This window comes from Electrophorus electricus, chromosome 5, assembly GCF_013358815.1.
Source record: "Electrophorus electricus isolate fEleEle1 chromosome 5, fEleEle1.pri, whole genome shotgun sequence".
NCBI classification, from domain to species: Eukaryota; Metazoa; Chordata; class Actinopteri; order Gymnotiformes; family Gymnotidae; genus Electrophorus; species Electrophorus electricus.
Genome location: NC_049539.1, coordinates 22,203,536 through 22,227,852, shown reverse-complemented (window position 1 = coordinate 22,227,852; position 24,317 = coordinate 22,203,536). Strand labels below are relative to the sequence as shown.

At 39.5% G+C, this 24,317-nt stretch overlaps 1 protein-coding gene across 1 annotated transcript in view; it reads left to right on the top strand.

Annotated features, from left to right (window-relative positions):
* Positions 1 to 23,936, top strand: part of LOC113577837 (NACHT, LRR and PYD domains-containing protein 3-like) — a 41,145-nt gene extending 17,209 nt beyond the window's left edge. The window contains exons 8-10 of the mRNA XM_035526159.1: positions 17,942 to 18,115; positions 23,241 to 23,287; positions 23,398 to 23,936. Of these exons, the coding sequence (XP_035382052.1) occupies positions 17,942 to 18,115; positions 23,241 to 23,287; positions 23,398 to 23,936 (760 nt within the window). The remainder of the gene's footprint in view (positions 1 to 17,941; positions 18,116 to 23,240; positions 23,288 to 23,397) is intronic.
* The last annotated feature ends 381 nt before the right edge of the window (positions 23,937 to 24,317 follow it).

Genomic DNA, 24,317 nt, shown 5'->3' with positions numbered 1-24,317 from the left:
GTATACCACTGCCAGAGCCTGCTACACTTAAGACACCATGCACAAACCTACCTGGAAGGCAGTGTGCTTCAGACACTCTGAGAGCTCGGGTTGCTATGGGAACCAGGCCTGCAGACCACGGCGTCGCCTGAGTCCGAATGCCGGAGGAGGAAACAGAAGCAGGGGAAGCGAGCTGGGGTCTGTGCTAGGCTAAAGGCTAATCCTAACAGACCAGCTCTACCATCTCTCTTCATCTCAAATGTCTGCTCCTTGGATAATAAACTGGACTGCATCAAACTCCAGCAGACTACAAAGCGAGAGTTCAGAGACTGCTGTGTTTTAGTCTTTACTGAAACGTGGCTCAGCGACAGTATTCCAGGCGCCGCCATTCACATGGCGGGATTAGTCTCAATCTGTGCCGATAGAGGCAATGCACTTTAGTTCAGCATTCAACACCATCATTCCTCAGCATCTGATTGGAAAGCTGAGCTTACTGGGCTTGAACACCTCCTTCTGCAACTGGATCCCGGAATTCTTGACTGGTAGGCCTCAGTTAGTCCAGTTCAGGAGCAGCACTTCCAACACCACCACATTGAATACTGGTGCTCCTCAAAGCAGCGTACTCAGCCCTCTGTTCTTTACACTGCTGACTCATGACTGTGCAGCAATGCACAGTTCGAATTGCATCATCAGGTTTGCTGATGACACAATCGTGGTAGGTGTCATCAGCAAGGACGACAAGTCAGCATACAGAGAGGAGGTGCGAGAACTGGTGAGCTGGTGCAAGGTCAACAACCTGTATCTGAATGTTGACAAAACAAAAGAGATGGTTAATGACTTCAGGAGAGCATGGAGAGATCATTCCCCACTAACCATCAAAGGCTCCTCAGTGGAGATCATCAAGAACACCAAGTTCCTTGGTGTTCACTTAGCGTCCTCACCTGGACCCTGAACACCAGTTCCATTACCACGAGAGCCCAGCAATGTCTTTACTTCCTTCAGAAACTGAGGAAAGCCCATCTCTCATCACCCATCCTCACTACCTTCTATAGAGATAGTATAGAGAGCATCCTAAGCAGCTGCATCACTATCTGGTTTGGGAACTACACCGTCTTTGACTGCAAGAGAGTAGTGAAAACAACTGAGAAGTCCATTGGGGTCTCTCTTCTCACAGTCATCTACACAACACACTGCATCCACAAAGCCACCAGCATTGTGGGAGACCCCACACACCCCTCACACAAACTGTTTTGCCATCTGGAAAAAGGTAGTGCAGCATCCGGTCCCTCACCTCCAGACTGTGCAACAGCTTCTTCCCAGAAGCCATCAGACTCCTGAACTCTGGCTAACTCCAATTCCAATTCAAATTCCAAAAATGGACACTTCTATACACACACATACACACACACATACATACATACATATCCATACACACATACATTCTTTTTGTATTGGACTAGTGCTGAAGTCAAACTTCACACACATATAATATGCACTCATTTTGCAGTCTTGCACATTATACTACTTGCAGCTGGAGTACTGTGCTAAACCAGCACTGTACTCTGAACTGTTCTGGCTGCTACCGGTGACTACTATGTTCAGTATTGCATGTCACTGACTCCTAAGCACAACCCACCAGTACTACTCGTCAAAATAAATGCACTGCCTGTTCATTTTGTATTGTGTATTGGTCCTGCCCTGTATTTATTTATTGTATGACATTATTGCACTGTGTTGTATTGTTTGCACTCATGTAGTGTGTTGTCTGTTGCACTTGTTGTTTTGTGTTGCACCATGGTCCTGGAGGAACATTGTTTTGATTTTGCTGTGTACTTGTATATAGCTGAAATGACAGTAAAGCCTTTTGAACCTTTGAACCTTGAACACACTCACAAACGCCCAGCATTCAGCCATTAAGAAGATTCTTTATTTGTCATGTGCACAACATGTCATGGACGTTCACACACTTACATGCTTATTGTGAGGCTGATTATCTGTCTAAATTATAATCATCTGTAAATTAGATCTACAAACAAAGCGGTATGTAAAGTTCCGAAATGTTTCAACGTGCCGACATAGTGGAGATTTACTCTCAGCGCAGCCGCAAAACAAGTCCGTGTAGGAGGGACTGTGACTCCATTGGCTATATAGACTGTGTGTCAGTGATTGGCTGCAGAAAAATGATGGACAGCAAACTTTGGCCGCTGAATGTCCCTTAATAAATATGTTATAAGAAATCGGTTGTGTAATTAGCTTCAGTTGAAAATGATTGACATGTGCTCCGCCCTCAACTTACCCGCTGGTGTTCCTGTACTCTCCCCCTTCTCAAGAAAACGAAAGTATTTTCTGAACTGTCGCCATTATTGAAAGTTGGGCGGATTGGAGATACGCGCGTTTAAAATATTTCACGGTAAGTTCATTGAGTTTGATAAAATGCGATGTCGGTGCAGTTTAAACAACGTGTTTTGTAAGTACATAGTTCTGTGTTTAAATCGTAGGTTCACCTAAAAGTGGATTAAATGTAAAGATTAAAGTCCTGGTGAACTTAACGCTATGCAACTAAAATAACGGACACTAAAATGGCTAACGGACAATACGATCGCACAGTTATATATATATTTAAAATTATATAACGTTGTCAGTTATTGTAAATTTGCATTTTAAGTCGTTGTTTGTCAGTAATCTTTCTAAATGTTCCCATTTAAAGCTCCTCTGATGTCTGTTTTTACAGTTAGTTTTCTGTTCAGTTTCAGTCATTTTGTAGTGTTGTCCACATGTTGTCCACATTCTCAGTGGACAGTTCAGATTCTCTGTATAGTTCATTAGCTGTAGTGTTACCTATAGTTCGGATGGGACGGTCCTACGCTTGTTTCGAGTTTCTGAAGCGCAGCGTTTTGAAACACTGATCCAAAACGGCCATGTCACGTGACCACGGCTAAACGAAGCTTGTGTTTCTACAGGTGTCATACAGAACCTGCCGCTCCTGTCTTTGACTGACAGTGTCTGAAACAAACCTGATCACACATCTGTCTCAGTCACAAAGTCTATGAATGCTTATAAGCCAAGACACTTCCCAACTTAAAGGGTTTTTGTGAGAATAGAGAATTTGAGAGATGGAGAGATTCAGTGTTGTCTAGATAGAAGGATATTGACTGGACATATTGACTGATAGGCTAGTGAGAGACATCCAGTGAGCAGTAGGTAGGATAGATATAGTGACATTAATATATAGAAAGTGTATGTAGAGAGAAATCCTCTGGTTTACTGTCAGGAGTGTGATGTGCTATATTTCTAATAGAACACAGTATGTTGTTTTAGGTAAACCCAAATCACATACTGCTAATGTCACTCAAGGTGTTCCCCAGGGATCTGTCCTTGGCCCTCTCCTGTTCACATGCTACCCCTTGGTCAGAGTATCCGCAGGCATGGTCTTCATTTCCACTGTTATGCAGATGACACTCAGATCTACATTAACACCAAGGCTAACACTACCCTACCACTTCCTGTTTTACTCTCCTGTATCCAAGATCTCAAGCAGTGGATGAGCATTAACTTCTTAACACTCAATTCTGATAAAACGGAATTTCTACTTATTGGCCCAAAGTCCAAAACGTCATAATTATTCAATATTAAATTAAATCTGGATGGTATCTTGATCAGTTCCTCATCCATGGTTAGGAACCTTGGCGTACTCTTTGACTGCTCTCTCTCTTTTGAACCCCACATAATGTCTCTGGTCAAAAATGCCCTTTTCACCTCCGTAATATTGCTAGGCTTAGGCCCATGCTCAAAATCCTCTTCCTTACATACAAAGCTCTCCACGGTCTTGCACCTCTCTAGCTCAACTCTTACACCCTTACTGCCCCACCCGTACACTTCGGTCCTCTAATGCAGATCTCCTAATGCAGGTCTCCTCTCCATCCCGAAGTTTAGACTGGTGTCTGTAGGAGGCAGATCCTTTAGTGTCATGGCCCCAAAACTTTGGAACACCTTACTTCAATCTCTCCGTCTCTGCTCCACAGTCTTCTCCTTCAGATCTCAACTAAAAATATACCTCTTTTCCCAACACTTTTCATAACCTCTTTTCTTATCCATAGTTGTTAATTATTGTATGGTCAATTTGTGTCAATTTTATTTATTTACTTATTTATTTTACTTCTTCTCAACTTTCATTGTAAAGCAACCTTGTGTCTATGAAAGGCACTATATAAATTGAACTTATTATTATTATTGTTATTATTATTATTATTATTATTATTATTATTATTATTATGTGCTGTATGTCCACATAATGTGCTATATGTCTTTTATATAATGGTAAAAACACCTATGTTTGCCAGCAACAAGTGTTCACTCTGAATTAAACTTCCAAGACTGAGGAGGTATTTTGGGAAGAGAAGAAGCTGACTCAGCCCCAAAACAGCAGAACAATTAATATTTTATAATATAAATATAAATAATAATAATACATATATAAATGTGAGACATTGCTCCTTCATTTTACTTTACTGACTTTCATTATCCATAATCATAATTATCTACATTCACAACATTTCCTTCTGCCGTAGATGAAACATGTTCCACACAGAAAATTCATTAAATAGGTCTGCACTTCATAGACTCCAGAGTACATGTGAACCCACATAACCCAACAGAGTACATGTGAACCCACACAACCCTGCAGAGTTCATGTGAACCCACAGAACCCTACAGAGTACATGTGAACCCACACAACCCTACAGAGTTCATGTGAACCCACACAATGCTACAGAGTTCATGTGAACCCATTGAACCCTACAGAGTACATGTGAACCCATAGAACCCATGTGGTTATTTATTCCAGTAAACATACAGGCGTTTTGTTAATAGATTTTCTTTCTAAATGTCCTGATTTACACATGAAACTGAAATACAAAGAATTTGAAATGCCTTACAGAACACAACGGAAAACAATCAGCTGGGAGATGTACTTCCTTTGAGTATCAGTACTTGAGTTTGAGAGGTTAAATCAGTAATTTAAATGTTGTGGTCACTGCATTTCTTTGTTTATCAAGTCATTGAGTCAGTTCCAAAGATTTGCCGCTAGATGGCAGCCAAGTACCAATTATATTGAGCTTACTATAGGCATTACAATCAACTGTAAAATGCTTTTCTGTTTAATGTGCATGCTGTTTACAAAGAACATTGGTATTTAAAGTAAAAGCTGTATTTGTGTTTTAGACCACAGATTGGTGACACAGACTTGATCTCATATTATATTATATACTATAGGGTAACCTTTTCTCTACTTCACAGTTCTGTAACATCAAAGTCCATGCCTGTTAGTACACCTTTGAACTCAGTATGGCTTTAAGTGTTCTGGCCAACATACCAGGTTGAACACAGTATAAAGCCAACCAGTGCCAGTCATCCCAGTTTCCTACAGTAGTGTTCATTACAGTTTTTAAACCTTGAATCAATTTTCAACACAACTGCTTTGAACATCTCAATGTTTCACAAGCCTCCCTTTTCCCACCACCACCTATAGTGTACTGTAAATGTAGTGAACTACTGATGTACACTGATTAAGGACAAAGATACCACACCTATAGTGTACTGTAAATGTAGTGAACAACTGATGTACACTGATTAAGGGCAAAGGTACCACACCTATAGTGTACTGTAAATGTAGTGAACAACTGATGTACACTGATTAAGGACAAAGATACCACACCTATAGTGTACTGTAAATGTAGTGAACAACTGATGTACACTGATTAAGGGCAAAGGTACCACACCTATAGTGTACTGTAAATGTAGTGAACAACTGATGTACACTGATTAAGGGCAAAGGTACCACCACCTATAGTGTACAGTAAATGTAGTGAACTACTGATGTACACTGATTAAGGGCAAAGATACCACCACCTATAGTGTACTGTAAATGTAGTGAACAACTAACTGATGTACACACATACGGGCCGTTACACTATCTGAGTGCTGAGGGAACTTTGACACATATATGAGACCTTTATGTTTTCATCCACATATATTACATATGTTGCACACAGCACAAGGTTTTTAACTGATTAACTGTAACAAATATCAGGGCACAGACACAGTGCTGTGTGCTCCATGTTACACAGGACTGTGGGGATTCTGTACCAGCACTGATAATCTTTAGAAAATCACTATCCAAACATAAGATGTATATGATTTTACTTCATTAATGCTAGTTGTGTCAATGGATTAAAAATTAATCAAGTTAATCACATAATAGACTGTGATTAATAATTATTAATCATGAAGTTTAACATTTTGATACAGTATTGCAATACTAGTATTTACTTGTATTTTGTGGAATAAAACAATTACACGTGTAGTGTTGGAATAATTTAATGCATGATAAACTGGTTAAAGGAATCCATTTGTTCTTTAACATCTCAGCTTAGTTGAATAAGAAGGAAGCTTTTTTAAAACAAAACCTGCCATTCAGCACAATGGATGTTGTTTCCTCAGTCATTCCTGTCAATAATTAAGCCACGGGTAGAAGTGGGGGTCAAACTTGGTAATATGAATAATTTGCTTTAAAAAAACATGTTAATCATAAATGCTAATGCTGACAGCCCTATTAAATACATTTGAAAACATTAAGATTCCAGTTTCCCACTGTTTGAAATCAGTACAGTAAAAGCTTTCAGAAAAGGCCTCCATCTTCCCTTTGTGACGTTACGAGGAGTGGCACGATAACAGAAATACACTTTTTTCATACATGCAAAAACACAACAAACCTGAAACGATATGCACATTCCAAACACCAACAACACACACTACAACACAGGAGACATATATACACTCAAGACGATTACACCTAACACAGAACAGGTGGATGACACGAGAGGGCGAGGCAACACACACGAAAACACACACGAAGACGTTTGAGGAGGGGTGGGGCCATAACGTGACACCCTTGTGGGACTTTGAGAAACATTTGGGCTTATGATTAGACTTATCATGGAGATTTATAATTTAAAATGTTTGAAATATTGTGATGTAAAACTGACAAATGAGGGTACACAGCTTTATGTATATTTTTAAAGTTAATTCTAAATTCTGTATAACATATTGTTGTATGTATTTAGAGGAATATGTAACTGAATCCATTACAGTGTGTTCAGTAATCTGCCGTCATCACTGTTTCAGTTCTCCAGCCACACTGTTAATGTCAGTGTTTACTTAAGTTTCATGTTTGACATCATGAGTTTTATTTTTAATATGTTAACACCTTGATTCAGTGTTGATTCACTCTGTGTTTATGAACTGTTGAGACGGAGCAGAGAGCAGCATCTCCAGTGTCCAGCTGTGTGTGTGTGAAGAGGAACAGCTCCATGATGGAGCCTCATAACTCCAGCAGTGGAGGAGGAACCTCTGATCCAAAGTGAGGAGCTTTCCATCAACACTTAATCTGAGGAAACAGGAAGAGGGAATATTCAGGATAAGATGACATGTAGTGAAGGATCTAATTAATCAACACTTTCCTCATCTTCATCAGGGTAAAGAGAGCAGAGTCTCCAGCTCCCAGCTGTGTGTCTTTGAAGAGTGAATCATCTCCAGCACCCAGCTGTGTGTCTTTGAAGAGTGAATCATCTCCAGCTCCCAGCTGTGTGTCTATGAAGAGTGATTGGTCCATAGTTGATCCTCCTAACTTCAGCAGTGGACCTGTGCCGTCTGACCAAAAGTGAGTGACACATTAGCCACTCATATTTTTTCATTGTCGCAGGTTTGGAAGGGTGGAGGGGTACTGTTCTGTCAGTAATGTAAGGTCTACTCCATTTTTACAGTTCTAAGATCATTTGTAAAGTGTGTTGATGATGATCACAAAGTGATAATGACAGTCAACAATTCCAGCCATATCAAACACCTCCTTTTAATGACAACATGTATGACATAGTGGGCAAATCAAAGAGTTAAGCTCTCTGAGAATGAGTTCTTTCATTAAGTGATATGTGTGCTTTTTACATACCTTTATAACAAATAGTGAAACAGAACACAGTGAGGTTTTATTAAACACTCAGCTGGGGTTGTGTAAACTGCACTCTACAGTACATACTAGAGGAGGGTGAGGTGTTATTAACACTCAGCTGGGGTTGTGTAACCTACACTCTACTGTACACACCAGAGGAGCCTCATGAGCTTTTATTGGTATGGAGACCTGCATAAACCTTACAACAGTTCTGTTAGTAAAGTATGTATGTACATACGGAAAAACTCTGGTTTACAAAGGTACATCACTGACAGATGAGAGTTATGAGTGAAGGGAGTAGTACAGGTAGTCTCTCTCTGATTTCTTAATGTCTGGTGTGTTTGATGTGTAGTACAGGTAGTCTCTCTCTGTCTAAACACTTCATGTCTGGTGTGTTTCCTGTGTAGTACAGGTAGTCTCTCTCTCTGTCTGATCACTTAGTGTATGGTGTGTGTTTGGTGTGTAGTACAGATAGCCTGTCTCTTTCTGATCACTTAGTGTCTGGTGTGTGTTTGGCGTGTAGTACAGGTAGCCTCTCTTTGTCTGATCACTTCGTGTCTGGTGTGTTTCATGGGTAGTAGAGGTAGCCTCTCTGTCTGATCACTTAATGTCTGTTGTGTGGTGTGTAGCGAGGACAACATCTGTGTACTTCTAAAATTAACAAGAACAGTTATAAGGCTATAAATAAATTGATGTGGAATTATAGTTCAATAATAAAAAAAAATGCAGACAAAATAGTGTAAATTTCAGGAGCGAATGAGTGAGGCAGTCGTACTGAACGCAGATGGACTATGTGTGTGTGTGTGTGTGTGGGTGTGGGTGTGTATTTGTTTATGTGTTTGTGTGTGTGTGTGTGTGTGTGTGTGTGTGTGTGTGTGTGTGTGTGGGTGTGTATTTGTTTATGTGTGTGTGTGTGTGTGTGTGTGTGTGTGAGTGTGTGTGTGTGTGTGTGTGTGTTTGTGTGTGTGTGTGCATGTGTGTGTGTCCTGCTCCATGCCCTGTGGCACTCCGGCCGTTACAATAGCATAAAGCAGACTGGTTTCTCTGGGCTGTCTGTCCCTGGACTACTTTCCTATAAGAGGATAAAAATGTATGTATTTTCTGATCAAATTTTAATACTAAATCATACACATTACTCGATCAGTCCATAAATATAAAATCATATATTCTAATTTTCCCTGGAAGTTATAATAGTCTAACACTATTATAAAATTAGCCAGGGTCCCTGGAAGGGTTTGATGGTCCCTGGAAGTGTTTGAAGCGGTGTGAAAAGTTTAACACTGTATACACCCAACCAGGGTGCCTAGATGTGTTTTAATGTTCCTTGTATGTGTGTAAAATGAGTTAAACACACATGCAGGGAACATAACATACACTATTATCCTGAACTACTCTCAGAAACCAGCAGTGCATCTGTTAAGCTATCAAGAGGTTTGGTATTTCACCAGTTTGATTGTTCCTGTTTTATGCCTCGAGTGTCGCAGGGCGCGGAACAGGACACACAGGCTCCCTCGACTATGACACACATTTATTAACACTGAACATGAACGACATTGGTGGCACTCACACATAGCAATGACATCGGACATGAACACAAACAGTTAAACACTAACAACAGAGACTCTGAACCTTAACGTGATTTAACCAAACTACATTGACATTAACATGAACAACGACCAACGCCGAGGCATGCACTGACAGAGGTTTAAAATAGAGAGAAACACTTGACATTAAACCTTGTGCAGGTGCGTGCCATCACGGAGGGCATGGCCACAAACGAGGGTGAACGAGGGTGCTACTAGACTCTGACTGACCCCAGGTGAGACAGTGCAGTAGATGTAGTGCTACTAGACTCTGACTGACCCCAGGTGAGACAGTGCAGTAGATGTAGTGCTACTAGACTCTGACTGACCCCAGGTGAGACAGTGCAGTAGATGTAGTGCTACTAGACTCTGACTGACCCCAGGTGAGACAGTGCAGTAGATGTAGTGCTACTAGACTCTGACTGACCCCAGGTGAGACAGTGCTGTAGATGTAGTGCCACTAGATTCTGTCTATAATCATTTTTGTTTTTTGGTGATTTCGTTTTAGCCCTAGTTTTGGGGTTTCTAGTGACATGTTCACTTTTACTCTTATATATGTTCCTCTAAAGAGTTTTTTTAGTAAACTGACCTCATGTCTGTATGTGTATATATAGTCTCCTCATTGACATCATGTAGGTATGTGTATAGTGACTCATCTTTGATTTGTGTGTGTGTGTGTGTGTGTGTGTGTGTGTGTGTGTGTGTGTGTGTGTGTGTGTGGTCTCAACTCTGATGTCATGTCTGTGTGTATATAGTCTCATTACATGTCTGTGTATATAGTTTCATAACTGATTGTGTGTATAGTATCATTAATTTTCATGTCTATATATGTAGTATTACTCTTATCTATCTATCTATCTATCTATCTATCTATCTATCTATCTATCTATCTATCTATCTATCTATCTATCTATCTATCTATCTGTCTGTCTGTCTATCTATCTGTCTGTCTGTACATTTCAGACTCTTGCTAATGTTCTCTAGTGATTAACATTGTTCCATCATTTCTGACTGTTTCTTCTTGTTTTGCCTGTTCTAACAGTGTTTGTTTTTGCCATATGACCCCGTGTGTATTATGACCTGTTTTTCCTGTATTAGGAATCGTCCTTATAATGTTACAGTTACATCCTACTAACCTCTAGACCCGCCCACCTCTAGACCCGCCCACCTCTGACTCCTGAGTGTTAGTGTACAGTGTGTAAATCTCACTGTGTATCTCCCACTCTACTTTGTATCAGTCTGTTCCTCATTAATGCCCAGTTCTCCATCACTATCCAAGTTCATTTATTTCAGCACACAAGTCTGTTAATATTTTCATTAGCACTTTATTATACAGTAGTTTCATTCCTGACATTTTGGCTGTATGTGTATGTAAATCCAGTAGTTTCATTACTGACATTATGACTGTATATATCTACAGAAGAACTCATCCTGTTCTACACCTACACAAAGACGAGTCCATACAGCAGGACTCTCAGACATCAGTGGATGATGTCCTATACAGCGTCTTACACACACATAAAACCAGCATGAAGAACAAGTATGAAAGTTTATTTGAGGGAATCAAATCACAAGAGAATAAAACCCTCCTGAACAGGGTTTACACACAACTCTACATCATAGAGGGAGAGAGTGATGCAGTGAATGAAGAACATGAGGTTTTACAGATGGAGAAAACACTCAGGAAACAGCTGGTACAAGACACTCCAATCTACTGCTCAGACATCTTTAAACCTGTACAAGGTCCTGAAGGAGCCATGGAGGAAGAGAAGTTCAGGGCTGTGATGGCTGAAGGTGTCAGACACACAGAACCAAAAGAAGATAAAGGCCCAGAAGTGCTAAAGCTCAGAACTGTTCTGACTAAAGGCATTGCAGGCATTGGGAAAACTGTCTCTGTGCAGAAGTTCATTCTGGACTGGGCAGAGGGAAAAGGCAATCAGGATGTAGATTTCATGTTTGTGCTTCCATTCCGGGAGCTGAACCTGATTAAAGATGACCAGTACAGTCTGCATAGACTCCTGTGTGACTTCCACCCTGAGATAAAAGATCTGGACCCAAAGATATATGATGTGTGCAACGTTGTGTTCATTTTTGATGGCCTGGATGAAAGCAGAATTCACCTGAACTTTTCCCAGTGTAATAAAGTATCTGACATACGCATGACATCTTCAGTGGGTGCGTTGATGTCAAACCTCATCAAAGGAGAGCTACTTCCCTCTGCTCTCATCTGGATAACCTCCCGACCAGCGGCAGCCAATCAAATCCCTCCTCAGTACATCAACCGTGTGACAGAAATTCAAGGATTCACAGACCCACAGAAGGAAGAGTACTTCAGCAAGAGAATCACTGACCAAGACCAAGCTGAGAAAATCATCTCACACATAAAGACAGCAAAGAGCCTCCATATCATGTGTCATATACCAGTCTTCTGTTGGATCTCAGCCACTGTGCTTCAGATAATACTAAAACAAACTGATATAGAAATCCCTAAAACTCTCACTGAGATGTACATACAGTTCCTGCACACTCAGATAAACATGAAGAATGAGAAGTATGAGAGGGAAAAAAAAAAAGATCAAAAGAAACATTTGGAATCAAACAGGCCCATGATTCTGAATCTGGCTAAACTTGCTTTCAAACAGCTGATGAAGGGAAACGTGTTGTTCTATGAAGAAGACCTGAGAGACTGTGGCATTGATGTCACTGAGGCCTCCGTGTATTCTGGGATCTGCACTGAGATCTTTAGGGAAGAATCTGTGATTTACCAGAGGAAGATCTACTGCTTTGTACATCTGAGCTTTCAGGAGTTCCTGGCTGCTCTCTATGTGTTTCACTGTTTTATCAGCAATAAAATGAGGGCACTGCAAGCTTTTAAGTTACAGTCAAGTTGCAGGTCTGAAAATGTTCCTCTCCATGACCTGCTGAAGGCAGTAGTGCGTAAAGCCTTAAAAAGTCAGAATGGACACCTGGACCTTTTCCTCCGTTTCTTGCTGGGCATCTCAGTGAATTCCAATCAGAGAATCCTACAAGACCTACTGACACACACACACAGCAGCCTGGAGAGCATCACGGACACAGTCCAGTACATCAAAGAACAAATACAACGAGAGGACCTTCCCCATGAGAGATCCATCAACCTGTTCCTCTGTCTGTCTGAAATGAAGGACCAGTCTCTCACCAGAGAGATTCAGGAGTATCTACAATCAGAGAAACACTCAGGAGAGACGCTCTCTCCTGGACAATGTTCAGTACTAGCCTGCATGCTTCTGACCTCAGAGGAGGTGCTGGATGAGTTGGACTTGGAGAAATACAGCACATCAGAGGAGGGATACAGGAGGCTGATCCCAGCTGCTGCAAACTGCAGAAAGGCTCTGTGAGTGTTTAACTATAATTTATTCATTAATTTATATTAGTAATTTTAGTACAGATACCTAAATATTTCATTCACATTCACAAGGAAGGTGCCACACAGCTTCAGGGTTGATACACTGGATCATTTATATGGGGTCCCTCCATATTGTCCAGCAATCCCCCAACTCACAACACACCTGAAGGTGGCAGAATAGAACTACCAAAAACATTTGATATATTTCAATATGAAGTACCACTTTTTTGTTTCAAAACAGAATTTACATAAAACAATGACCTTAACATCTGTTCTTTCCTTCAGTGTTACCCACAATATGTGACTGTATTAAAACTACTTAATGATCATTTTCCAGGACTTTTCCAGGCCATTTGCAGTGATGATCTAGCTGGTATGACAGACAGGGATCCATACATGGACTAACAATCCCGTCTGCTTCAGTGCAGGAGAAGCTTTGACTGGCAGCAGCTGTAATTTTTGCAGTCAGCCAACAGACAGGTTTCCACTTGTGTAGTGATATGCACATACAGAGACTTTCACTTGTATTAAATGCAAGATCTGTCTCTGACCACTTCTGACTGTGGTTTGAGTGATCAGATTACAGTGTGTCTTGGTTGTTTATGTCTTGCATTTCATGTAGTAGAGTGAAATCTAAATCTGATCTGATCACTAAATTCTGTCCCTATATCTTAGTTATCTCATTATTTTAGCTGTTGCTTCATTTTAGTTCCTTGTAAGCAGCCACATCACTGTTCTAATATGTATGTGTTGTGTAGTAATACTTTAATGACTCACCCAAAGTTTGTTAATTCATTAATTAATATTAAATATCTAATTATGGTAAATCCTGAGTCCCTCTTTAACACACCTGTTCCAGACTCTTTCAGACATTGATTAGTTCTGTCTAGTTCTAGTTCCCTGTAGCTGATTTTATTTATATAACAAAAAGTGAATAGTAGGTAATAGGTAATATATATTAATTTTGTAAATGTTCATTAACTGCAAGTCTTTTTATTCAGTAACTTTGCCACTAGTTTGGTTAGACTGACTTGCTTGTTTTCTTGTTTTCTTTTTCAAGCTGTTCAAACCATTTCTGTGCAGTTTGATCACACACTTTTAAATGTGCTTTATTTCCTCTGTATCTGCAGACTAGGTAACTGTAGTCTGGACACAGATTTGTGTAAAACTGTATGTTCCACTTTGGCATCATCAAATTCCCCCCTGAGAGAACTGTGTATCAATATCAGCACCCTGCAAGATGACGGAGTGAAGCTGCTTTCTGATGGGCTGAAGAGTTCACACTGTAAACTGGAGATACTCAGGTGAGACAATGTAAACCAGAGATACTCCGGTGAAACACTGTAAACTGGAGACACTCAAGTGAGACACTGAAACTGGAGATGCTCAGGTGAGACACTGTAAACTGTAGATGCTCAGGTGAGACACTCTAAACTGGAGATGCTCAGGTGAGCACACTGTAGACTGGATATACTCAGGTGAGCACAAATGTGTCTTTTCCATGAGCTTTATCAACACATATAAAAACAGTTATATCATTATAAAACTTTATAAAACAGTTATATCATTATGAAGTGACGTATTCACACTAAAACAGTTATATCTTTATGAAGTGACGTATTCACAGTAAAACAGTTATTTCATTATGAAGTGATGTATTCACACTAAAACAGTTATATCTTTATGAAATGATGTATTTAGATGATCAGGGCTTTTGGATCATTGACCAGATTCTGACCAGATTCATTTTTTTCATAATAATTTTTACTTTGATTCAATATTTTTATCACTCGATTGTTTAGTCTACAGATATTATGTAAATTTATATTAAAAATAGCAATTAATGAATAATTATTCTTAACAGAATGTTGTTTGTTATTACTGTGTGCCTTGATTTCATGCTATTTTAACTCAGGGCTTTATATTCTGTCTTTGCAGTCTTACAGACTGTAATCACACACCAGACAGTAGAAAACATCTCTCCTCTGTTCTGACATCAGCAAAGTCCTTCCTGAGAGAACTGCACCTAAGAAATTGTGAATTTCAGCATTCAGGAGTGAAGCAGCTCTCTGCTGCACTGAAGAGTTCACACTGTAAACTGGAGATTCTCAGGTGGACTTTCTGTTAAGTCATTACTGAATAGAAAATTAAGAAAAGATGGGATAGTGAAGCATGATGGGATAACGAAGCATGATGGGATAGTGAAGCATGATGGGATAGTGAAGCATAACGGGATAGTGAAGCATGATGGGATAGTGAAGTCGAATGTGCCCTGGATGAATGTCCATATTATCTCAATCTCAATAAAGGAGGCTCAAAATGCTATAATGAATGAGCTAATTTACATAAAATAGTAAAGTAAGTTCACCTTACACTGAATAACATTATACTATAAAAACATCAGGGAAAGGGTTCAGTAGTTGTACCTGATTTTGCAGGAAGGAGGCAATATAGCAGTTCCCATAAATAAAGAGACTAGAATTGAAGTGAGACACAAGAACAGGGCTGATGCTTCAGCCCCTTTGTTCTGCCTTCTGATTAAGTTACTAACCCCTACCTCTCTGATTATGTTACTAACCCTTAACCCCTACCCCTCTGATTAAGTTATTAACCCCTAACCCCTACCCCTCTGATTATTTTAATAACCCCTAACCCCTACCCCTCTGATTAAGTTACTAACCCCTACCCCTCTGTTTAAGTTAATAACCCCTAACCCCTACCCCTCTGATTAAGTTAATAACAAATAAACCCTAACCCTCTGATTTAGTTACAAACCCCTAACCCCTAAACACCTACCCCTCTGATTAAATTACTAACCCCTAACACCTACCCCTCTGATTAAGTTAATAACCCCTAAACCCCTACCCCTCTGATTAAGTGACTAACCCCTAAACCTCTATGCCACTGATTAAGTTACTAACTCCTAACACCGACCCCTCTGATTAAGTTCATAACCCCTAACCCTTACCCATCTGATTAAGTTACTAACCCCTACTCCTCTGATTAAGTTACTAACCCCTACTCCTCTGATTAAACTGAAAAAAACTTTCCAAACTTCAGTCACATATATTAAACAGAGTATCTTCTTATGTCATCATGATTTTCGATGCTTTTTGAAGTTATTTGTAAATCCATTTATCTAGAATCAACAATTACTGACTGAACACAGAAAATGGGAAAGATTTAATAGTGATTATGAAAATGTTTTTAAGATCAACACAGTGTACAGCAGGAATCCAATAATTGAATAGCAAACTTTACTCATTTCATCATCAAAAAGCCACATAACTTTAGTTTTTCAGGCATCATGATCTAAATACATTTTTGTCTTAATGCATTAAAATATTCCTCAATGAATGTACAATCTTTGCCATTGCAGACTAGCAATGTGTAATCTTGGAGAACAGACATGTGAAGTCTTTGGCTCAGCTCTACAACTCACAAATAACCCCCTGAGAGAACTGGACCTCAGCAACAATGATCTGCAGGATTCAGGCATGAAGCTGCTCTCTGCTGGACTGAAGAGTTCACAATGTAAACTGGAGATTCTCAGGTGAACTCTTTGTGAATTCATTGTTGAAATGCAACTTTTAAGACGTGATATTCTGTGATGCATATTTTCTAATTCCGAATATAGATTTGGTCTTTATATAAGATTTCAGAAAAGGGGCTTAGTTAAAAAATCTAGTTTTAGTGAAAAATAAATTATTTAGGGCAGAGGTATTATTCATTTATCTTATTCAGATCTGGCATATACCAGAAGTAGAGTTTGTGATCCTACACCAGAATTATTATCCATTGGTGTCTTTTGATGCAAACAACTAACCAATACTCAGACAGTAAGTCTCTCTGAGGGACGCAGTGATTAGATGAGACTGGCGTCTTGGGTCCTCTAATGTGTATTCCCGTCTCTTGTGATCTGTGGATTTAAATAAGCAGACACTGAGTGCAAACAGGTGATTTCCTTCAATACTCCAGTGATTGTGAATGGGACAGGCAAGGGGTGTGATCCCTAGCAGGTGTGGGTGTGTCCCTCCTGCTATCCAGCCAATCAACTGTGACACACACACACACACACACACACACACACACACACACACACACACACACACACACACACACATATATATATATATATATATATATATATATATATATATATATATATATATATATATATATATATATATATATATAGTTAACAAGAAAGGTATTCCCAGATCAGCATGGTGTTTATACATTTACATTTACTAGAATACTGTTGAAATAGAGTGATCAGTGCTAATGCCTAGAATGTTTAAATGTTTATAAACATCTAAAGAAAGCTACACAAAAGACTTATGGTTCTTAATGGTTTGGCGACAGTGTAGTGAGCTGTCATTTTACAAATGGGTACTTCAATGTGTAAGTAACATCCACATAGCAGGAACAAGCTTGGGTGGTTCACCATTTACAAAAACCTATTGGGTTATTCCACGTGACGGAAAACTCAATAAAAAAATAGTGACTAACTTATAAGAAACAAGACTGGTGAATCAGGGCAGTGGGGACCAAAGAGCAAACTGGGAAAATTTTTATTGCATAAAAAACATTTTCTTAATTGTTTAAGGGTAGAGTTGACTGCAGTTTTCCTTTCTAATTATAAATTAAAATAATATAAATATAACAAATAGCAATGTTGAAAATGAGCCAAAAAGTACAAAACATTCTTAGACTACAACTGGAGATCAGTGGCTGGTCAGCACACTTCTGTTGCTATGGGAAAAAAAAGACTACCAACGATTATTACAAATTTTTAATAACATTGGGAATAATTACATCAAGAAGATAATAGGCATGTTTTATCTTGAAAAAGTTAAGAATATTTTAAAAATGTTAAAAACTTCCAGATAAAAAAGGTTACTGTTTCACGGTTTTTAATTCCAAACTTTTCTTTACAGTAAAGTCTGCTACATGCTAACACATTTTCCTCTTTCTCCCTCCTTTCTGCAGACTGTCTGGTTGTTTGGTCACAGAAGAAGGCTGTTCTTCTTTGGCTTCAGCTCTGAGGTCAAACCCCTCCTACCTGAAAGAACTGGATCTGATGTACAACCACCCAGGAGAGTCAGGAGTGAAGCTGCTCTCTGCTAGACTGGAGGATCCCCACTGCAGACTGGACACACTCAGGTATGTACAAATCCCCTGTCCTTGATCTGATCTGATACTAAACTGTGTTTTCTCAAATACAACCTGCTCTCATACACAGTGGAGCAGAAACATTAGGGTTATTATGCTTAGTGTGTGTGTGTGTGTGTGTGTGTGTGTGTGTGTGTGTGTGTGTGAGTGTGTGTGCGTGAATGTGTATGTGTGTGTGGTGTTTCTGACCTACTGAAGGCTATAATCATCTGTTTCTTATGTATGTGTGACAGGACTCCCTGTCATTACATAGATAATACATGTAAGACACCACATAGCCGATACAAGTAAGACATCAAATAGACGATACATGTAAGACATCACATAGACAATACATATTATATATATATATATATATATATATATATATATATATATATATATATATATATATATATATATATATATATATATATATATAAATGGATAAAGTAATGAAAACTGATACACACTTCAGTCCACATAAATCACTGTAGTTGTAACTATGTGAAGGGTTCTGAAAAAGTGAATTCAGAATTGACAAACATTTGTTAACAACTGTAGAAATCTGTGAAAACAATCATGATGAATTTTGACAGTATGTGTTCAGGTTAGTGTGTTAATACTACAGTAACAGCAATATATCATAACTTCCATCTCCAAAAACACCTTCATGCCTTTATTTGATAAATATGAACTGAAATTCCAGTCTATGATCTAAATAATTTTTGAACTCTCAATCTATGATTTAAATATTTTACACACACACACACACACACACACACACACACACACACACACCGTAAAAGAGAGATATAAATAGAGCGCTATTAGATTAGAGTATTAAAAGTAGAGTATTAGAGTAGATTAGAGTATCTTTTTCTTGTCTGTTTTTGACACACACAGATAATCTTAAAGGATTTAAGTTTTTAACATAATATTAATTGAAATCAGAGAACAATTTTTTCAAGAATCTTAAATTCTGAGCAATTAACTATAAGGTGTGTGTGCGTTTGTGTGAGAGAGAGAGCTAGAGAGAGAGACCTTTCTGTGTGTGTGAGAGAGAGAAAGTCAGAGAAACCTATTTCTGTGTGTGTGGGGGGGTGGGGGGGGCTGAGTGTGTATGTGAGAGAGCGATGAGAGAGAGAGAGACGGAACTGTATGTGTAAGGGTTGGCACCAGGCCGAGGCCCCCTCCGGCCAGCAGATGGAGGCCTCGAGTCAACCACACCACTAATCAGGCTTAACACCCAACAGCTGGGCTTGACCTTATATAAGCCCAGTGACCCAGTCATTGTTGGGTCTTTGCCAAAGTTCTGAGCCAAGCTCCTAGCTGGTAACTCTGGGTATTGAGGTCTGTGAGCCCTCATGCTACACCTCACTTCTTGTCTGCGAGGGTGTCCATGTTTTTATACATCCCCTCCCCTCTCCAGTTTTGCCTCTCGAGTCCGTCTCTCTCCTGGGGCTTCCCTTAGCCATTCAAGTTCCTCCCCATTTTCTGGTTTTGTTTGGGAAGTTTTAGTTTGGTTTTCCCCAGTGCATCGGGGTTGCCATCTCTTCCTGTGGCGTCCTTTGTTTTCCCTTTTTCCACGCTCAGCGTGGTGTTTAGTTTTTTCCTTTCTTTCCCCTAAGCCATTATCTCTCTCACTCTCTCTCTCTCTCTCTCTCTCTCTCTCTCTCTCTCTCTCTCTCTCTCTCTCTCAGTTCAATTCAATTCAATTCAGTAAGCTTTATGGTATGACCATATTCAGTAACAGAATATTGCTACTATATAATCAGTATTACAATAAACATGAATGAACCTTTGTAATTAATGAAATTAAGAATTCTATTATTATAAAGAACTTGAAAAGAACTGAATTTTGCATGAAATAATAATCGAAATAAGTGATAAGAAAGGAAAATAATACGAATGGCAAAATATAAATAATGAGATAAATACATAAAGGTGTTTATAAACTGGGAAGTGCAGTCTGTGTGAGTGTATATGCATGTGTGTGCATGCAGGTGTGCGTATGTGTGTGTGTGTGTGTGCCTTAAAGTTGGGGTGGATCATCAAATTTACTTCACAAAATTGGAAATGAATTTGGTTGAATGTTTCACATTCAGTGAGAAAGTGTAGCTCTGTCGCTACAGTGTCTTTGTTACACTGATGTATTTTCTCTGCTTTGTGAGGGGACTCTTTTCTCTGCTGTGTGAGGGAACTCTTTTCTCTGCTCAGCTCTTGGCACTGCAGGGCTTTGTAGTGGTAGGAGTGGGGGTCTCTGTTTTTTTTAAGTGTAGCCACTATTTAATAATTCTTTTTTGAATTTTGAGTAATAGTGTAAATTGTCTAATTCAACTCTACATGCATTATTTGATGTTTTCCTGTGCACTTTCAGGATATTTTTACAGAATTCAGTGTGCATCATTTCATCTGGGTGTTTGCTCCATTGTGAGTGGCCACAAAAAACTTCACAACCACATAGCAGAACTGGTTCTATGATAGAATGGAATATTTTGAGCCAAATTTGAATTGATATTTGAATGTGAATTTTACGATTATGTGCTTTCTCTATCAGTTCACTGACTGCTGGATTGAACTAATTGTTGAACTAATTTTCAATCATAAGTAATTGTAGTTTCTATAGGTTTCTAGTGTATGTGTGCGTATTCAGCACGCCTAGGGTCCAGATCTGTCAGTACTTCTCCAGCAGGTCCAGGGTCTAAGAGGTGAGCAAAAGGTGTATCTCCGCAAAGAGTCCCCTCGTAACCTACCGTTGACAATGTGCTTTGACAGAGCTGCAGGAGGTCTGTTCCATCCTTTTCACCTGTGTGTTACAATTATATCAGGAGAGATTAGTTATATTTCTTGGGTATTGGTGTCCAAATAATGGTGGTAATGGTGTTACCTTGTTCTGTGTTGGAGTCGGGTAGAGATCCAGTACGTGCATTCAGATCTCCACAGATCAGCACACTTCCCTGGGCCTGGAAGCCACTGATCTGATCATGGAGACTGGGACAGATGTCTTCATTATAATAAGGGCATTCACTGGGAGGAATGTAGATTGTACAAAGGAATATATCTTTTGGAGTGTTTATTTCTTTGTTGATTTTAAGCTAAATATGTGAATTTTCTATTTCAGAGGAATTATGAATTTAGACAATTCTGATTTATACCAGATAATGATTCCACCTGAATCTCTCCCTCTTTTAATGTCAGGGTGTGTATCAGCAGGGAGGATGATTTTCTTGTAGTTTACAGGAGGGTGAGTCACCAAATCAGAGTTACATCAGGTTTCCTGGAAAATTATAATGTCTTTATCTTTTGTGTTATTTGTGAATTCAGTGTTTATACTTTTGTACCCAAACAGGGATGATTTTATGCCTTGAATGTTCCATAGAGAGACAAATAATGGTTTCATTATTTAAATGAAGTATGAAAGGAAAAACACAAATACAAACAGATTCAAAGTGAGATAAACCTGTAAAAATGAAGGATTATGTTGATGTTATATGTACAAACATTCATGTATATAAACATACATATTAAGTCTAATGGCTAACCTATATCCAGTGATATTTATTTATTTATTTGTCTATTCATTAATTCATTGATCTATTCATTTATTTCTTGATTAAAGAATTGTGACCTTAGCTCAGCAGTCTGTTGCATATGAGGTTGAGCATCTGTTTGATCTCTCCATGTCTGTAGTGCTTGTGGAGGGTAGAGTTTTTACTACAGAGGCGTAGTTCTGCTGTTTGGGCTGCCTGTTGGGGTGGATGTTGATGGCAGACATACTCTGCGTTTATCTTGTGGATTGTAGCTGGATGGAAGTCTCTTCTGTGCAGGATGGTAGAGATGGTGATTTTGGAGGAGGGGAAGGTCTCTGTGGAGGTCTGTGCTAGTCTTCTTACACACTCTGCTACATTCTCTTGCTTTGCCCTCATTGGTGCCAGTGAGGATAATGATGTGGATTGGAGTACCTGAGATGGCATGTGTAACAAACTGGAGGGCATCGCTGGTTCAGGGACACCAAACTCTGGCAACTTTGGCTCCTGGGAAAAGCTGTTCCTCATTTAAGAATTTTCCATTAGAATCAAATAACTATGTCTGCATTTGTAGGAATATTTGTATGAGGTTTTCTGTATATAACAGGAGATTGGCGATGGATGTTTTTGTTTCCTGCTGTGCTACAGTCTGCTGTGAGGGTCTCTGGGTTTTCTTTGAGTATTTTGTGTTTGTAAGTTTTCTTGACCTGTGCAGTTTTTAGCTCTGCTGGGTAGTTTATTGTAAGGGGGCGTTTTCCCGCGCCTGTACTAGCCATGGCTCACTCAGTTACTAGCTGCAATAGCACAGGAGCTAGTTTTTGGATGAATGAAGAGCTAAAATGTATTCAGGTTTCTTTGGAGTTGAGGTTCTTACCTTGATATTCCCTGAAAGAAAGCTTGAATGTAGATTATCCTTTTGTTTCATGTTTTTTCCCCCATCTTCCTTGGCTTTATCGTTAACTTTGTGTCTGCTACAGTTCCACTCCTGTTAGCTACTGTGTAGCTGTTAGCTTGGTTTATTATGTTGTGGAGAAATTTTATCAAAATTAGTTGTTCTCTTGTTTCTTTCCAGAAAGCTGAGTTGTTTTTTAATCTCTTTACTAATTCACTTTGGTGTATGTTGTTTTACTTTGTTTTATTTTATTTTAAAACCCCTGTACCTATAAGAATCTTAAGAGCTGCAGCTAAACATGACAGTACTCTCTCTTATCTGTGTGTGTGTGTGTGAGAGAGAGAGAGACAGAGGAAGAGAGAGAGAGAGAGAGAAAGAGTGAACTATTATCTGTGTGTGTGTGTGTGTGTGAGAGAGAGAGACAAAACTATTGTGTGTGTGTGTGTGAGAGAGAGAGAGAGAGAGAGAGAGAGAGAGACAGAGAGAGAACTATTGTGTGTGAGAGAGAGAATCCGAATTATTTGTGTGTGTATGTGTGTGTGTGTGTGTGTGTGAGTGAATGAGAGAAACACACACACATACACACATAACTTTTATCTGTGTGTGTGAGAGTGACAGAACTATTATCTCTGTGTGTAAGAAAGAGAGAAAAAATTGATTTTTTAGAGTTTAAAATTTCCTAAACTGCTATTTGCGTGTGTGTGTGTTCCTTTAGGGTGGAGCATGCAGGGAAGATCAGAATCAAACCAGGACTAAGAAAATGTAAGAAGTAAATATAATGTACACACACTCACACACACACACACACACACACACACACACACGCACACAGTATTTGTGATCTCTCCTCTAATGTGTCTTCTTGTGTGCAGATGCATGTGATCTCACACTGGAGCCAAACACAGCACACAGACGTCTCTCTCTGTCTGAGGGGAGCAGAAAGGTGACTCGTGTGTGGGAGCAGCAGTCGTATCCTGATCATCCAGAGAGATTTGATGAGTGTCCTCAGGTTCTGTGTAGAGAAAGTCTGACTGGACGCTGTTACTGGGAGGTTGAGTGGAGTGGGAGGGCTGATATGGGAGTGACATATAAAGGAATCAGCAGGAAAGGAGACAGTGATGACTGTAGGTTTGGATGTAATGTAAAGTCTTGGAGTCTGATCTGCTATAGTAACTGTTACTTTGTCAGACACAATAATAAGAAAACTGCCATCTCTGCCCCCTCCAGCTCCAACAGAGTAGGAGTGTATCTGGACTGGCCCGCCGGCACTCTGTCCTTCTACAGTGTCTCCTCTCACACATACACACTCACACACTTACACACATTCCACTCCACATTCACTGAGCCCCTCTATGCAGGGTTTGGGGTTTGGGGTTCTGTCTCTTCAGTGTGTGTGTGTGAGCTAGAATAGCCTCCTGTGTCCTGGAGAAACACCTGAGTCTGCAGGGAAACACACATTCCTCTACACACACAACTGGTGAACATCATAATGCACACATGTCTGCTGAGGCTTACACACACACACACACACACACACACACACACACACACACACACACACACACAGATAAACTGCAGTCTTTCAATTTTATATATTTCTCCTCTCTCTCTCTCTCTCTCTCTCTCTCTCTAACACACACACACATACAGATAATGGTAAATGAAAAACCACAGTCTTTCATTTTTTTATCTTTCCTCTCTCTCTCTCTCTCTCTCTCTCTCTCTCTCTCTCTCTCTCTCTCTCTCTCACACACACACACACACACACACACACACTCACACCACATACACA